The following is a 17,020-nucleotide window of genomic DNA, read 5'->3' as shown; positions in this document are numbered from 1 at the left end:
TCTCCCTACCTATTCAATATAGTACTTGAAGTCCTAGCCAGAGCAATCCGACAACAAAAGGAGTTACCTAAATTATTAATCTTCAGGTTTTTTGTTTAAAATGGAATTACAATTTCTAGAGAGTTTTTGAAAAATCCAATGTAATTATATTAAAATTGTTCCTTATAGATATGTCATATTCAGACTCCAAATATAACTCATTTTCTTTCAATTCTTCCCTTGGAAAAGGATATTCATACTAGTTGTAATATTAAAAGGTACCATTCATTCAAATCTTTGTGAGTTTTTATTTTAAACCTCACTTGGACTTATAAAATTTTTACTATTATTCAAAAATATCGCATTGTGGTTCAGAAAGATTATGTAATATTCACTAATTCATGTAGCTGGCAAATGTCAGATATAATCTTAGATCACTTATGAAGAAATGTATTCCCTTAAATGCAGTCCTACATAGCCTGTATTTGAAATTAAACACAGTCATACCTCGCCTGTATTTGAAATAAACAGACACAAAAAGAGTAATTTCTTCCTTTTAATCAGTACAAAATAGGTTTTATATATTAAAACAATATACCATTTAATGTAATTTCAATATATCATTTTGAAATATTGTTTGATGTAATTTACTTAGTTTGACTAAAGTTGAGCTATTAATTTTAAAATATAACTTTAAAAATGTTTAGAAGTCAGGTGGTGTGGGGGTGTGGGGACATCCATGTGGAGACAGGGGGTGGGTAGGAGGTAAAGGATGCGGATCAGTCAGAGGATGGATGGGGGAGGGAATAAAATATGGAGTGTAAAAAAATTAATTAATTAATTTTTAAAAATAAGAATTCAAATGGAATCATGGGTGGACAATATCACTCTCAGAAGACATTTGTTATTAAATGAAAATTTCCCTAGAAGATATCAAATGGCCCCCATGAATTATTGGCACAGTTGAGACCCAAAGTCTGCAAAACTACATAGGCTATTACCATTTCCCTTGCTTAGCCAACATAATACCGGGTAAGAACTACAGTTCTGAAAATGCTGTATACCTTGAATGCAGTAGTTAGAGAAAACAATCTCAAGACACCCAGAGAAATTTCTCTTTGCTACAAGCTCTCATAGTGCTGAAAAGTTTTGTATAGACTGCTGGGGAGCAAAGCCATCAATGATCTTACCCAGCCATAGACACTGCATATTGCAATACTATCCTGATAGACAAGATGTGTCTACGTATACAATAGTGGCAAGACAATCCGGGGGTGACCAAGCACTTTACAATTGGAACTGAGGCCTTCTCTCCAGGATAGAATTCTATATTTTGTGCTGTTATCATGGTCAAAAGTCCATGGATAAGGAAGCCATAGGTTCAAGTAATTTGAAATGGTAATGTTATCAAATTCCTTCTACGTGTTTTTGTTCATACCCACAGACCCACAGACCTGATGCTCTCAGTCTTTATTAGAAGAACTTTTTTTTTTTTTTTGTAAATGAGAGACAGTGGAGAGATACATAACTGGTCAAAGTGCAGAGATACTGGGTGCCCAGCCAGAAATGGGATATCTATTTTAGTCACCCTCTACCAAGGCTGAGGGAATTCCAAGAAAGAGGATGTGGAAATAATGTAAGAATGAAAAGATGGGAGGCATGCCATGAAAACCATCTGCTGGACATGACTTGGCTACCACACTGATGGGGTCACAGGAGCTGTGGTAACCTGAACAAGGCCTATACAAGATCAAGTCAATCAAAATCCCAGCATAGAGAAGGCAGATGATCTGCAGACTCCATGCCTCACTGAGGAGCTATTGGCAATGTATACCTGCTGGAAGAAGGGTTCGTTGTTTTATGAGGGTGTGGTCACTGCTTTTCCACATGCTCCAGAGGGTGACCTCACATCCATGAACATATGGGCAGTACTAAGTGGCTTATGAACAAACAAACAGAAAAAGGGCATGAGGTTGTGAGGAAATGAGTTGGAAAGGAGAAAAAGAAGAGTGGATAATTTTCATTATATACATGTATGAAATTCTCAACTATGAAAAATGTAAATTAAGCTATTAGCTAATGAATCAATGCTGATATAAGCTTTCACTGTCTTCTATAAGCTTAATACATAGATATATATTAACTCCGATTTTTAGTGATTAAGAGTGATTAAGAGTGGGCTGGAAAGATGGCTCAGCGGTTAAGAGCGCTGACTGCTCTTCTGAAGAATGAGATCTGATGCCCTCTTCTGGGGTGTCTGAAGACAGCTACAGTGTACTTACATGTAATAAATAAATAAATCTTTAAAAAAAAAATAAAAGAGTGATTAAGAGTGCTTGCTACACTCTTGACCATGAGAAGCAGACTTTGGATATCAGTAGCCATATAAAGTCTGAGTATATCCCCATACTTGCCTGTAACTCAAGAACTGAAGGAAACAGAAAAAAGTGGAAACTAAAACAAGGGAACAGAACAAAAATAGTTAGGTTTTGTTGATGCTGATCCTAGCTGAACTCCAGGTTCTGTGAAAGTTTTTGCCCCAGAGGAACAAGGCAAGCATGATAGATAGAAACACCCAATACTCTCCTCTGGTCTCCACACAGACATGCACATTCACACATAGGTACACAAACTCCTACACTGGCACGCCATCCCAAATATAAACACAAAAAGGAACAGGTATGACAGAATACACACACAATCTAAAGGAATATAAAACATGATACAAATTTGTACCTTAGTTAGAAAAGGAAGATTGAGAAATGGTGCCCAGTGAAATGAAGAAGAAAATAATAACAAATGTATAACACCAGGCATAGAGTGATTTTTACCATTAGCATCATATTTTTGGAGATTAAGAGTAACTAATATAAGTTAATATTCCACAAAATGATTGTTTATCAAATGTTTCAAAACATTTACATTGATCCCCAAATCTCCAGAATAGATTGGTCCAATGCAGAGGAAATGTAAAACAACAATTACATAAGTTTAAAAAATAAAACAAAATATAGTTACTTTCAATTTTTAAAAATATCAAGGAATTAGAGAGATGGGTCAGGGGTTAAAAACACTAGCTTTTCATGCACAGTATAGTGGTGCAATTACACACACACACACACACACACACACACACACACAAATGGCTTACAATAATTTGTAAATCCAGGGGGGTCAATGTCTTCCTCTGATATCTGTGACTACCAGGTTTGCAATAGGTACAAAGAAATGTACACAGGCATACAGGCATAAAGACAGGCAAAACGTCCCATAGGCACAAAATATATTTTTAAGAAACTAAAACCATGGTCTCATAATATAATTTAAAGTTGATTTCTTCATTTTTGAAGGGGCACAATGACGTTCATGTTAACCAGTACGTTCATTTGTTTCTATTAAATATTACTTTATTAATCAAATCCTTGAAGGCTTGTTTTACTTGTTGATTTCTCAATGAGTAAATAAAAGGGTTCAGCATGGGAGCAATTGAAGTATTGAGAACAGCCACCCCTTTGGTCAGTGATGCTCTTTCATTTGCAGAAGGTTTGACATACATGAAAATGCAGCTGCCATAAGAGATGGAGATGACAATCATGTGAGAGGAACAGGTGGAGAAAGCCTTTTTCCTCTGACTAGCAGATGGGAACCTCAGAATGGTGCTGATGATGCAGACGTATGACAAGATCACTAGAGCCAGTGTGAACAGCAAAGTAATGGAAGCACAATAAAAGCCAAATGTCTCTAAAAGCCTTGTGTCTGAGCAAGACAGTTGTAAAATGGGGAAGTAGTCACAGGAGAAGTGATCAATGATGTTCATAGCACAAAAATCTAACTTGAGGATAAGCATGATTAAAGGGAAGATGCTCAGAAATCCTGCCAGCCATGAGGTGAGGACAAGAAGGGTGCAGACTTTCTGATTCATGATGATAACATAGTGCAGCGGCTTGCAGATGGCTACATAGCGATCGTAAGACATGGCAGTTAGAAGAAAGAACTCAGACACTCCCAGGGAAAGGAAGAAATATAACTGAGCCAAACAGTTGTTATAGGAAATTGTTTTGACCTTAGTAATTATTGACTCCAAAAATCTAGGGATGGAAACACTGGTGAATATAATTTCCAAGAAGGAGAAATTCTGAAGGAAGAAATACATAGGAGTCTTTAACTGAGAGTCTAGCAAGGTGAGAGTGATGATGGTGAGGTTTCCAGTGACACTTAATATGTAAGCAATGAATAAAAGGATAAAAATCACAACCTGAACTTCTGGTGTGTCTGATATGCCCAAGAGCACAAACTCAGTAACCATCGAGTGGTTTCTCATACTGATTTACTGTTCACAGAATCTATTGATAAAAGGTAAATCAAAGTGTAAATACAACGTAAAAAGAACAAAAGTTTAAAAACTGATATTGCTACATTCCGTGAATTTAAGGAATGGAATATTTCCACTAGGAATTTCCAATCTTTGCTCATTCCTCTTAAACAAAAAAATCCTCCTGAAAGGAAATATTTTTGTACATGGGTGTTGAAAGCCCACTTGAGCAATTATACATCAATGCTCTACATATGGTTCTAATTTCTATGTGTGCAATGTACTTTTGAACTATAGATTTATATAACAATGTTTTAATAGCATCTTCATTTTTAATATAAAACATTGGGTTTTTTTTTTTGGTTCCACATACTGTATGCTTTCAGAACTGAATATAACATTACATTTCACCTTCAATACTATTTCCAANCTTCTATAGTTTGGTAGTAGAAACTGAGCACCCAATCATATTTACTAAACNTAAGTGTTATAATGGTTATTTTCAACAATAATATGTATTATTTTTAAATGGCTAAGGAAGTAAATGTATTTGTGAACATAAAAATCAGAACAGATTTTTTATTGTAAATCTTGGTTTATGTGAGAATTAAAACATGGGCCATGGAAAATAATTAAACAGAGCCAGAATCAATAGTTATTTTCTATGAACGCTGAGACACTTGAATCATTTAAAAACTTTCTTTTTGCTAAGTTTATTTGCTACTTTACCTTTAAACTTTCTTAAGGACCAAAGGAACTCATACAAAGGGCTTTTTTCATCTCCAAGTGAAATAACACCTTCCTTTTCAAAGAGTTATCAGAATGAGTAAAATTATGTGTTGGAATTTCTTTCTCAAACCACAGAGCTATACACTGTAACCTCTTTGACTTTTATCACTCCTGTTCTCTCCTGATATTTAACAAACAACACAGAGCCTGTGATATGTTATCAAATTTGTTGTACTGGTTTCTGTGCTGTGCAGTTCAGCAAGTGTTAAGTATTAAAGCTGATCCTGGATATCATTCACCTTTTCACGTTTTAGTCTTCAAGTTCTCCATGTTTTTTCTCTTTAGGAATATACATTTTTCATCAATATGCCATCAAAACTGACGAATAACTGTTATGTGGTTTATGTGATAGTCAAGATATGCTAAAATCTAAATATAACAGTAATAAATATATTTCAATGATAATTTGGGGATACTTGCATTTTTGCATTAAGTTAACCTTTCAAGGAGGGATAAAAAACATTTGTTCACAAATATGAAATATACTATTTGGTACATATGGTAATACCATTCAGATATAATACCATATAGTAGTCAGCCATTGCTTAAATTCTGCCACTTAAAAGCATAGAAATAAACATATTCATAATATTCTTCAGAAGATGGTTTTGTCATTCAGGTCACGCTAGCCTCTTTTAATTATACAAAATCTTGACATAAAAAACATATATGGTGAATTACTTGTAAGGATGCTAGCAGCCTCACTTAGAAATGAAAATAAATATACCCTTAATCTCTTTTATTGTTTCACAGAAACTGAATGTGCTATAAACATAGTATTGCCATCCTTGGAATTCTTTAAGAAAACAAAGCAACTGTTACTGTTTTAAGACACTGGAAGGTAAAACATTTTGAAGGTCTCTGAATAAAATAAAATGGAAATCTGCACAAGCATAAATACAACTTTACCTTCTCTGCAAGTCTATGAATCCCTGACACACTTAACTAAAGAAAAGAAGGATGCAAGCAGAAGTTCAAGAAATGTACATAGTGATGCTGTGGCCCATCCTTCTTCAAGACCAAACAGTATAGAGAAACAGAGAAAAAAATTGTACCAATCAACCAGTAACATCCAACCTGGCATCCCTTTGGTCAAGCAATTCTCTTTAATGAATGCATGGACTCATCTATGCTCAGGAGATAATTTATTCTCAATTCATTTGGGATTAGTTAAACCCAGGAATATACATCCTACAATGGTCTCTTCTTTGACAGTCTTACTGATATTTTACTAATTAGTAAATTCTGGCAGTGCTGAGCAGAATATGGAACTAAAGAAGCATTTGTGTTAATGTCTTCAAAAGTTATAATTTTACACAATTTTTTTATGCTTTTTCTAGGCAGGGTTTCTCTGTATAGCTCTAGCTGTCCTGGAACTCACTTTGTAGGCCAGGCTGGCCTCAAACTCAGAAATCCACCTGCCTCTGCCTCCCAAGGGCTGGGATTAAAGGCATGCGCCACCACGCCCAGTTTTACTCTTGTTTTCTATTTTTTTAACTTTAAAATTGATATGTGCTCCACAATATGAGATCTAAATCCACAACGGCATGTCCTTACCCCATCCTAACAGGCATACATTTAAATCTTTTGATTATTTAAAATAAAATATACATCCTACCAGGCAAAAAATTTAAATTGTTTGATTATTTAAAGTAAAATATGCTATATTACTCCAGTTTATTTTATATATTATGCAAATATAATCATACAATAGTACAATTCACACAATGTTACAAGCACAGACATCACAAAATTTAATTACACAAAAAGTTGTTCCAAATTCTTATCATGATTTTTCAGTTAACCCTGAGTAACTGATGTCATTCCTTGTCAAGGTATCTTTTAAAAAAAACTTTATTTTTGTAACATTTTCATGAGATATCCAAGAAGGTTTGTACATAATTTATTAATTTTATCATTGTTCAAGATTAGAGTTCGCACCCTCCCTCCAAAACAGTAACAGACTAGACAGAAAGTCATCAAAGATAATCTTAAAGATTGTGATAACGATGCTGAAGAGTAGCCTTCTGGAACTGATGGCATCTGGTGAGGGTGTGAGTGGTAAAAGACTTGATGTTCTTTAAGGGTCTGTACACCAGGAGTTTCACCATGCTTCAGTGAGTAAGTACAGCAGCACTACACATTGAATTGTGTTGTGTTTTTGTTTTGTTTTGTGTTTCTTCTTCCTCTTCTTTCTCTTCTACTTTCTCTCCTCCTTCTTCCCTCCTCTCCTCCCTCTTTCCTCCTCCTCCTCTTCATCTCCCTTCTTCTTCTTCTTCCTCCTCCTTCTATTCTCTTTCCTCTTCTTCCTCTTCTTCTTCTCTTCTTCTTCTTCTTCTTCTTATTATTATTATTATTAGTAGTAGTAGTAGTAGTAGTAGTAGTAGTAGTATTCCTTTTCTTCAAAGTGAAGTCCCAAGGTTAAGGGGTGGTTCTGAGAGGACTAGGAAGCTAGGGTGTACAGGGTTCATGTTATGAAATTCCTAAGTAATCTATAATATTATGAAATAAGATTAAGTTAGATTCACATTTCATTCACTTTTAGATCTCTGTTGGCACACAGCAGCATGAGCAACTTTAAATCATTTAAATGTCTTTAAAATTTAGCATCGTACTTTAGCTTTGAAAAAAATGGACTCATGAAATATCAGCAGCTGAGGTTGACTGTGTAAGACATATACAATACCATGGACTGTGTAAGACATATACAATATCATGGCTTGTGTGAGACATATACAATACCATGGCTTGGGAGGTCTAGCTGTTCCTGGGAACCACAAACTGATAATTTTCTGGTTTTAATATTATCACTACTCCATTTTACAAAAGAGTCATTCACATCTTGTTTAGTTATGATTCTCAAATTTGATACCATTCAACAGTGACACTATCTGAACCTAGAGTTGTATTTTAATGAAGTCTTATCTGTACACTCAGATTCTTTAGTAAACATAGTGACATGAAAATAACTATTTCATCAGTGAATTTTGGTGAGTGCATCATAAGAAATTTGTTCACTTCACCAAAGTTTTGAACTTTAAAAAGATCTTAGCTGTGAGCTATTTCCTATATCTGACATACAATAACAAAAAGTAATATTTTCATTCAAACATGAAAATTCAAACATTTCATATCTATTTAACACATACACATTGTATGCAAATAAATAAATAAAATGGAAGAGTGGGAATGGAAAGCAAGACTACAACCCAAAACAACAAATATTAAATCTTATAAATTAATATCCCAGTATCAAGAACATATGGTGGTATGGTGTAAATCCTAATGACTTTAGCAATACTGTCACTGCAATATCAACACCTGTGTCTCATTCACATAGGTGCTCTCTTGGGATGACACCACTCATTGCTTGTAGCATTCCTTAGCAGATATTCCATGTTCCTGTCCTGTCTAACTATGTTTTGGAACTCTAACACTACCACCCACTACTTGGTTATTAATGACCACACTTAAGCAGTGCTAACATAAAGAATATCAAAAAAAAGACAGTCAAATACAAAATATACAGTTTAAAAGAAGAAAGAGAACCAGGAAGCTTGATATTGCAGACAAGGCTTGGGATAGATTAGAGAAAGAGTTTAAGGATAGTCTTGCGCTGCACTGGAATGTAGACCCTACCCATACAAGCTTCTAACTTTTATAAGGCAAATGACTGAGAATTTACTGATCCTAGAAAGAAAGACAAACAAAAATGCTATAAAAGTGATTCAAGAAGCCCAGGTTCCTTACCAGACTAACTGACAAACAGACGGTGCCAGGCAATGTGTAGCAAGAAAGTCCCTAAATAAAGGACTTGAGAGACCACAGTGTTAAATTGTAGAAGTGAAGGCCAGATGTGTTGGAGAGCCTAAGATACTGCAGAAGCCAGAAACATGAGATGTCTGCCAAAGAAAATTGCACACTGGAAGTAAGACCTGCCTGATGAAAAATATATGTTGCAGTCAACAAAGCTGAAAGGGTAGAGCTATTGCAGCCCTTTGATATTGGACATGAAGCTGTAGAATTTGACACTTGCCTGCTGGGTTTTGATCTTGCTCTTGCCCAGCATCTCCTTACTATGCTCTCATAGCTCCAGTTTGAGATGGTAGTATATACTCTGTGTCATCATGGGTTAAAAGAACACAACTTGCTTTTATTTTACATGGGGTTACAGTTACTGGATCCCCTTGAGTTTTAGAACAGACTTTTGGTTGTGGGACATTTAAACATTGGTGAAACTTTGAAAGACCACAGAGACTTTTGAAATTGTGCTAAAAACCTTTTGCATTACAATATGACCAAAAGCCTATGGGAATCAGGCAGTAGAATATGGTAGTTTGCATGAAATGCCCCCTTATTATTAGGCTTGAATATTTGGTTCTCATTTGGTGTGCTATTTAAGGTAATTTGGGAAATGTGGCCTTACTGGAGGAAGTATGTTACTAGAGGATGGATTCAAGGTTTCAGTATCTAGGAGGCACCCTTTTTCACTTTCTGAAACTTGCTCATGGCTTCAAATGCTCTCTCAGCTTGCTGCTTCAACTGCCATGTTTCTCCATTGTGGTATTAGTGGACTCTTATCCCTCTGGGACCACAGGCCCAAATAAACCTTTTCTTCTTATGTTACTTTTTGAAGGGATGAATATTTTTAAACACCTAGATGGCAGAAACTAGACCAAGTCAGAAAAGCCAATAATACAGGTGACAATAGTTGACTTTATTATCTATTAGCATCCCCATCAGACTTTGAAGGTTTATGTGTTTACAAGAGTTAGAAGTTTGTATTGTATGTCATATAGACCCTATAGTTTGCTTCCATAACACCTTCTCAACTATCAAAATATAACACAACAGCCTCCTTCAATTTCTCACTTAACCTAGAACTACAACATTGAAGTAAAAATCTGCTCTACATGGTTGTTGTAAATTAATCTCCACATGAATTACAAGATTCTCACCTGGGTGGTAAAATGTTATTTCATGGGATGTCTGTGATGATGTTTCCTTAAAGATTATCATTTGAACTAGTACAGTATAAAGATGACCTTTCCTTTGTGGGTGTACATTTAGCCTAGTATAGATCAAACAATTAATCAATCAATCAATCAATAAATGAACAGGAGGGTGAAATTTCTCTATTATATGGTTTTTCTGTGCATATGTGAGCATGTCACAACATGCATGTAGAATTCATAGAAATGTCAACTTTGTTCTTCCACTACATAGAATTGATACAGAGTCATTACACATGACTACAAGTATGTTACCTGTTAGCCTTCAAGATAGGCTCATTTATCTTGCATCATGAACTGTGATGGTCATCTATTAGTGACCTTGTACAGTCTTCAAATGTTAAGACTCAGGCTAGACTTGAAACAAACAGGTGCTCATTTTGAGATTACCAGCTATGGTGGTTTGAATGGCAATTGCCACCATTGGATCATGTAATAGTGCACTTAGTCTCCAGTTGGTGAACTGTTTAGAAAGGGTTAGGAGATGTGGTCTTCTTGGAAGAGCTGGGTCACCTGGGTTAGAGGATTTGAAGTTTCAAAAACCCATGCCAGGGACTGACTCTTACTCTNTCTCTCTCTCTCTCTCTCTCTCTCTCTCTCTCTCTCTCTCTCTCTCTCTGCCAGCATATTTCAGATCAAATGTGAGTGTGCTCAGCAACTTCTACAACGCCATACCTGCCTACTTGCCACCATTCTCTTGCCATAATGATTATGGCCAAAACCTCTGAAACTGTAACTAGGCACCCTATTTAATGCTTTTGGCTGTAAGTTGCCTTGGTCATGATGTCTCCTCACAGCTATAGTACAGTAACTAAGACACTGGACATGGAGCTAAACAATATCCTATACAGAATAAATATTTCTGTTCCTGCTTTAAGGGATTTTTAACATATGTAATAAAGAACTCTGTAACTTATTAAAGATATAGCAACATTCAAGTATTTCAGGGTCTCTGTCCTCATGCAAGGGTTCCTTTTGGAATTCCTATTTTCCTGATTGTAACAAAAATTCCTCAGAAGTAACTTAATGATTAAAAGACTTATTTTATTAGATTTTCTTTTCACTACTTTTCTCAATTTTGCACAACTTTGCCTTGAAAAATGTGAGTGTGATGTTAATTATTTTTTATAGTGATGGGCAAGTTCAATCTTAAGGATCAATAACTGTGTCTAGAAAAAAATTTATGGAAAAGAGAAACAACTATGTTCAATTTAATAAGAAGTTAATAAATAGTAATACTCAAGATGTATATAGACTTTTTTCTCCACAAACTGATGGGAAGACCCTATTGCTGGAGACACCTGCATGTCTCATTGAACACAGAGAAGCCAAGCTGATGCCTAAGTAGAGCCTTCACCTCTATGGACTAGTGTTCATGGAACTGGAAGATACTTTGCGTGCAACCAGAGAAGAAAGGCAAACACTAACAGGGCTATCAACCCTTTGCTCTACAGAGGTGACCAGCCTACATGATATACTGATTGAATAGTGACACTGCTGTGGGCTTAACCATCTGCTATCTGGTTATATTTAAGCCCAATGCCACAAGATGGAACCCATGACTGACACTGCCCATGTGGCTAAAAGAGCTAGGATTAGAAAGACCATAGTCCTTGGGGAAAGCCAACTATTGTTTTTCTGCTAGACAATAACCATGTGATGACTCCTAACAACATTCTGCAATATTCAAAGACCAGTCATATTCAGCAATCATCAGGAAGCTTCCTCCTATAGCAGATAATAACAAATACTGAAAACCACAAAAGGACAATGGTCAGAAAGTAAGGGACCTCGGAACACTCTGTCTTTAATGGGATGTCTCCAACAAACTCCCTTTCACAGGGCTCAGAGAACCCTGTAGAAGAGGAAACAGAAAGATTACAAGAGCCACTGAGGATGGAAGACACTAAGGAGACAATGTCTTCAAGACACAGCAGGCTGACACACATATAAACTCACAGAGACTGTGGCAGCATGAACAGAGCTTGCACACAGCCTAGCCAAACATGGTTCCAGCACTGAGAAGAAAAGTGGACATGATCTCCCATCCCTAACCAAGAGGCTACCTCCCCTTGACAACCACTCACAAAAGAAAAATAAATCGGCTCCAATGGCATGTCATTGGGTATATGTACGACACCTAAGGGCAGAAACCATGCCCTGAAAATGGTTTAATGGCCAACAATAAAGGAACTTAGAACAATTTTTGGACATATTTTACCTCAAGCCTTTTTTTTACATCACTGATATTTTCTTTAAATATGGTTCCCAAATTTATGTGTTTCATGTATGTATGTATGTATGTCTCTGTCTGTCTCTTTGTAACTTGAGCTGTTTCTTTATTTCACTATTGTTAGTTTTGAGAAACAATACCCAATGAAATAGAGAAGGAAATGATTGTAGGCATATAACACTAAGTGTAAGTTCTTTTAACCATTTGGCATCATATTTTTGGAGACAGAGATACAATGAAAGCAGGTTCTCATTCCAAAATATGGATGACTATCAAATGTCCCATAGAATTATATAGGGAGGGTACCTCCTCCATGATAGAGAGTCTCAGCACAGAGTAAATAGTAAACAATTCCCATACAGTTTTAAAGGAAAACAAAGCATAGCTACTTTAAAATTAAAAGGAAAGTTGAAGAATTAAAGAGTTACCTCCAAGGTTAAAAGTTCTTCCAGTTCTTTCTGAAGACACTGGAGCAATTCACAGCACCAACATAATAGGTCAGAGCCTTCAGCAACTCCACTTTCAGGAGACCCAATGCCCTTTCCTGGCCTCTGTGGGCATGAGGCTTAGAATAGACACACAGAAATGAACACAGATATACAAACAGGCAAAATACCCATACACACAAAATACTTTTTTAAGAAATTAAAACCAAGGTGCTCATAATATAATTTAAAGTTGATTTCTTCATTTTTGAAGAGGTTCAATGATGTTCACGTTAACCAGTACATTCATTTGTTTCTATTAAACATTACTTTATTAATCAAATCCTTGAAGGCTTGTTTTACTTGTTGATTTCTCAAGGTGTAAATAAAAGGGTTCAGCATGGGAGCAATTGAAGTATTGAGAACAGCCACCCCTTTGGTCAGTGATGCTCTTTCATTTGCAGAAGGTTTGACATACATGAAAATGCAGCTGCCATAAGAGATGGAGATGACAATCATGTGAGAGGAACAGGTGGAGAAAGCCTTTTTCCTCTGACTAGCAGATGGGAACCTCAGAATGGTGCTGATGATGCAGACATATGACAAGATCACTAGAGCCAGTGTGAACAGCAGAGTAACAGAAGCACAATAAAGGCCAAATGCCTCTAAAAGCTTTGTATCTGAGCAAGATAGTTGTAAAATGGGGAAGTAGTCGCAGCAGAAGTGATCAATGGTATTGGAAGCACAAAAATCTAACTTGTGGATAAGCATGATTAAAGGGAAGATGCTCAGAAATCCTATCAGCCATGAGGTGAGGACAAGAAGGGTGCAGACTTTCTGATTCATGATGATAACATAGTGCAGCGGCTTGCAGATGGCTACATAGCGATCGTAAGACATGGCAGTTAGAAGAAAGAACTCAGACACTCCCAGGGAAAGGAAGAAATATAACTGAGCCAAACAGTTGTTATAGGAAATTGTTTTGACTTCAGTAATTATTGACCCCAAAAATCTAGGGACAGAAACACTGGTGAATATAATTTCCAAGAAGGAGAAATTCTGAAGGAAGAAATACATAGGAGTCTTTAACTGAGAGTCTAGCAAGGTGAGGATGATGATGGTTAGGTTTCCAGTGACACTTAATATGTAAGCAATGAATAAAAGGATAAAAATCACAACCTGAACTTCTGGTGTGTCTGATATGCCTGAGAGCAAAAACTCAGTAATCATAGAGTGGTTTCTCATACTGATTTATTGTTCATAGAATCTATTGATTAAAAAAGAAATCAAAGTGTGAACACAGTGTAAAAGGAACAAAACTTTAAATTCTGATATTGCTCCCTTCCATGAAGTTAATCAATGAAACATTTCTAATTTTCTAATCTCTCATCCTCTTAAAAAAAAATCTTGCTGAAGGGAAATATTTTTGTACATGGGTGTTTAAAGTGCTCTTGAGCAATTATACACCAACAGTCGACATATGATCCTAATTTCTATGTCTAACATATTTTAAATTATAGATTTATGTAACAATATTTTAATAGCATCTTCAATTTTAATTCAAAACAGTTCTTCTAGTTTGCCATATTGTATACTTTCAGAACTGAGTATATAACATTAAATTTCAACTTCAACACTATTTCCAAACTTATACCGTATATTATTAGAAACTGAGCACCCATCATATTTACTAAACCTAAGTGCTGTCATGATTATTTTCAACATTAACATGTGTTATTTTACATTGGGTAAGGAGGTAACTATGTTTGTGAACAAAAAATCAGATTAGATTTTTCTTTTATTATAAAAAATTTTTTTTGATTTGTGAGAATTAAAATATGGGCCACAGAAAATAATTAAATGCAGCCAGGAATCAATAGTTATTTTTTTAATTAGATGTTTTCTTTATTTACATTGCAAATTTTACCCCCTTTCCTCATTTCCCCTCCAAAAGGCCTACTCACTAACCCACGTACTCCCCCTTCCCTATCCTGGCATTTCCCTACACTGGGGCATCAAGCCTTCACAAGACCAAGGGCCTCTCCTCTCACTAATGTCCTCTGCTACATATGCAATAGTTACTTTCTATGCATTCTAAGACACTTGTATCATTTTAACATTTTTTTTGCTAAGTTTATTTGCTATTTTTCTTTAAACTTTCTTGAGGACCAAAGGAACTCACATGAAGTTTTTTTTTCATCTCAAAGTGTAATGATGGAACATTTGAAATGTCAATAAAATAACCAATAAAAAATTTTAAAAGTTTAATAGTGGCTTTCTTCTCAGAGAATTATCAGAATGAATAATTATGTACTGGAATCACTTTCTCAAACCACAGAGCTCTACACTGTTACCTACATGACTTCTATCAGTCCTGTTCTCTCCTGATATTTAACAGACAACACAGAGTTTGTAATGTAAATTATCAAAGTTTTTGTACTACTTTCTGTGCTATGCAGTTCAGCAAGTGATAATAATTAAAGCTAATAATGAACATTATTCACCTTTCTACTTGAGTTTTCTAAGTCTCCATGTTTTTCTCTTTAGTAGTATACATTTTCTTTTCATCAATATGCCATCAAAACTGACAAATAACTGGTATGTGGTTTATATGACAGTTAAAATTTACTAAAATGTAAAATTAAGAGTAACAAATATATTTAAATGATCAGTTCAGGATTCTTGCATTTTTTCATATTAAAATAACCTTACAATGATGAATAAAAAGCATTTTTCACAAATATGAAATATGCTGTTTGGTATATATGGTAATATCATCAGATATAAAACCCTACAGAAGTCAGCCATTACTTAAGTTCTGTGACATAAAAACATAGAAATAAACATATTCATAATATTCTTCAGAAGATCATTTTGTCATCCAGGTCATGCTAACCTCTTTTAATTATACAAGAACTTGACATAAAAAACATATATAGTGAATTGCTTGTAAGGATGCTAGCAGCCTCACTTAGAAATGAAAATAATTGTACCTTTAATCTCTCTTATTGTTTCACAGAAACTGAATGTGCTATAAACATAGTATTGCCATCCTTGGAATTCTTTAAGAAAACAAAGCAACTGATACTGTTTTAAGACACTGGAAGGTAAAACATTTTGAAGGTCTCTGAATAAGATAAAATTGAAATCTGCACAAGCATAAATACAACTTTACCTTCTCTGCAAGTCTATGAATCCCTGACACACTTAACTAAAGACAAGAAGGATGCAAGGAGAAGTTCAAGAAATGTACATAGGGATGCTGTGACCCATTCTTCTTCAAAATCAAACAATATAGAGAAACAGAGAAAAATGTGTATCAATCAACTTATAATATCCAACCTGGCATCCCTTTGGTCAAGCAATTTTCTTAATGAGTGCATGGACTCAGTCAGTGCTCAGAAGATAATTTATTCTCAATTCATTTGGGATTAGTTAAACCCAGGACTAAAACATTTTACAATGATCTCTTTGACAGTCTTACTGATATTTTACTATTAAATTTTGCCAGAGCATGGCAGAATAGGGAACAAAAATAATCATTACGTTGATATATTCAAGTCTTGCAAGACTAAAACACAAAGTAACAAATATTAAATCAGAAATAAATATTAAGACAGAAATAAATACAAAACATACAGTTTTTTTAAAAAAAAAAGAAAGAAAGAAAGAACAGAGGCTTGATATTGTAGACAAGGCTTGAGATGAGACAGAGAAAGAGTTTAAATACAGGTTTGATCTCTATTGGAATAAAGATCTCACCCATCTAAGCTTCCAACTTGTATAAGGAAAATAACTGAGAATTTACTGATCCTAGAAAGAACGACAAATGAAAATGCTGTAAATGTGATTCAAGAAGTCCAGGTTCCTTACCAGGCTATCTGCCAAATAGGGAGCCATAGGTCCAGGCAATGTGTATCAAGGAAGACCCTATGAAATGGACTTAAGAGATCTCTGGGTAAAACTGTGGAAGTGAAACCCAGATTACATTGAGACCCTAAGATGTTGGAGAAGCCAGAAGCATGAGATATCTGCGAAAGAAAGTTACACACTGGAAGTAAGACCTGTCTAACAGAAAATGTATGTTGCAATCAATAAAACTGAAAGGGTAGAGCTATTGTACCCTTTGGTATTGGACATGGAGCTACAGAATTTGACACTTGCCTGCTGGGTTTTAATCTTGCTCTTGTCCAGTTTTTCCTGTGTCTTCATGGGTTAAAAGAGCACAACTTGCTTTTATTTTACATGGAGTTACAGTTGCAGAATTCCC

The 17,020-nt window shown here is 35.3% G+C and overlaps 2 protein-coding genes across 2 annotated transcripts; both read right to left on the bottom strand.

The window, feature by feature from the left end:
- Positions 1 to 3,361: 3,361 nt before the first annotated feature.
- Positions 3,362 to 4,300, bottom strand: LOC110326806 (olfactory receptor 6C3-like). The gene has a single exon (XM_021205400.1). The coding sequence runs from the start codon at positions 4,298 to 4,300 to the stop codon at positions 3,362 to 3,364; it is 939 nt and encodes a 312-aa protein (XP_021061059.1).
- An 8,756-nt stretch (positions 4,301 to 13,056) lies between these two features.
- On the bottom strand, positions 13,057 to 13,995 carry LOC110326916 (olfactory receptor 6C3-like). The gene has a single exon (XM_021205570.1). It carries the CDS (start codon positions 13,993 to 13,995, stop codon positions 13,057 to 13,059), a length of 939 nt encoding a protein of 312 aa, XP_021061229.1.
- Between the last annotated feature and the right edge of the window lie 3,025 nt (positions 13,996 to 17,020).

Source organism: Mus pahari, chromosome 9 (assembly GCF_900095145.1).
Source record: "Mus pahari chromosome 9, PAHARI_EIJ_v1.1, whole genome shotgun sequence".
Lineage (NCBI taxonomy): Eukaryota > Metazoa > Chordata > Mammalia > Rodentia > Muridae > Mus > Mus pahari.
The sequence above is the reverse complement of the archived record's forward strand: the minus strand, read 5'-3'. Positions and strand labels throughout refer to the sequence as shown.

What these genes read in the sequence shown, in the direction of transcription:
- LOC110326806 (XM_021205400.1), bottom strand. Translation starts at nt 4,300, where the DNA reads ATGAGAAACCACTCGATGGTTACTGAGTTTGTGCTCTTGGGCATATCA.
- LOC110326916 (XM_021205570.1), bottom strand. Translation starts at nt 13,995, where the DNA reads ATGAGAAACCACTCTATGATTACTGAGTTTTTGCTCTCAGGCATATCA.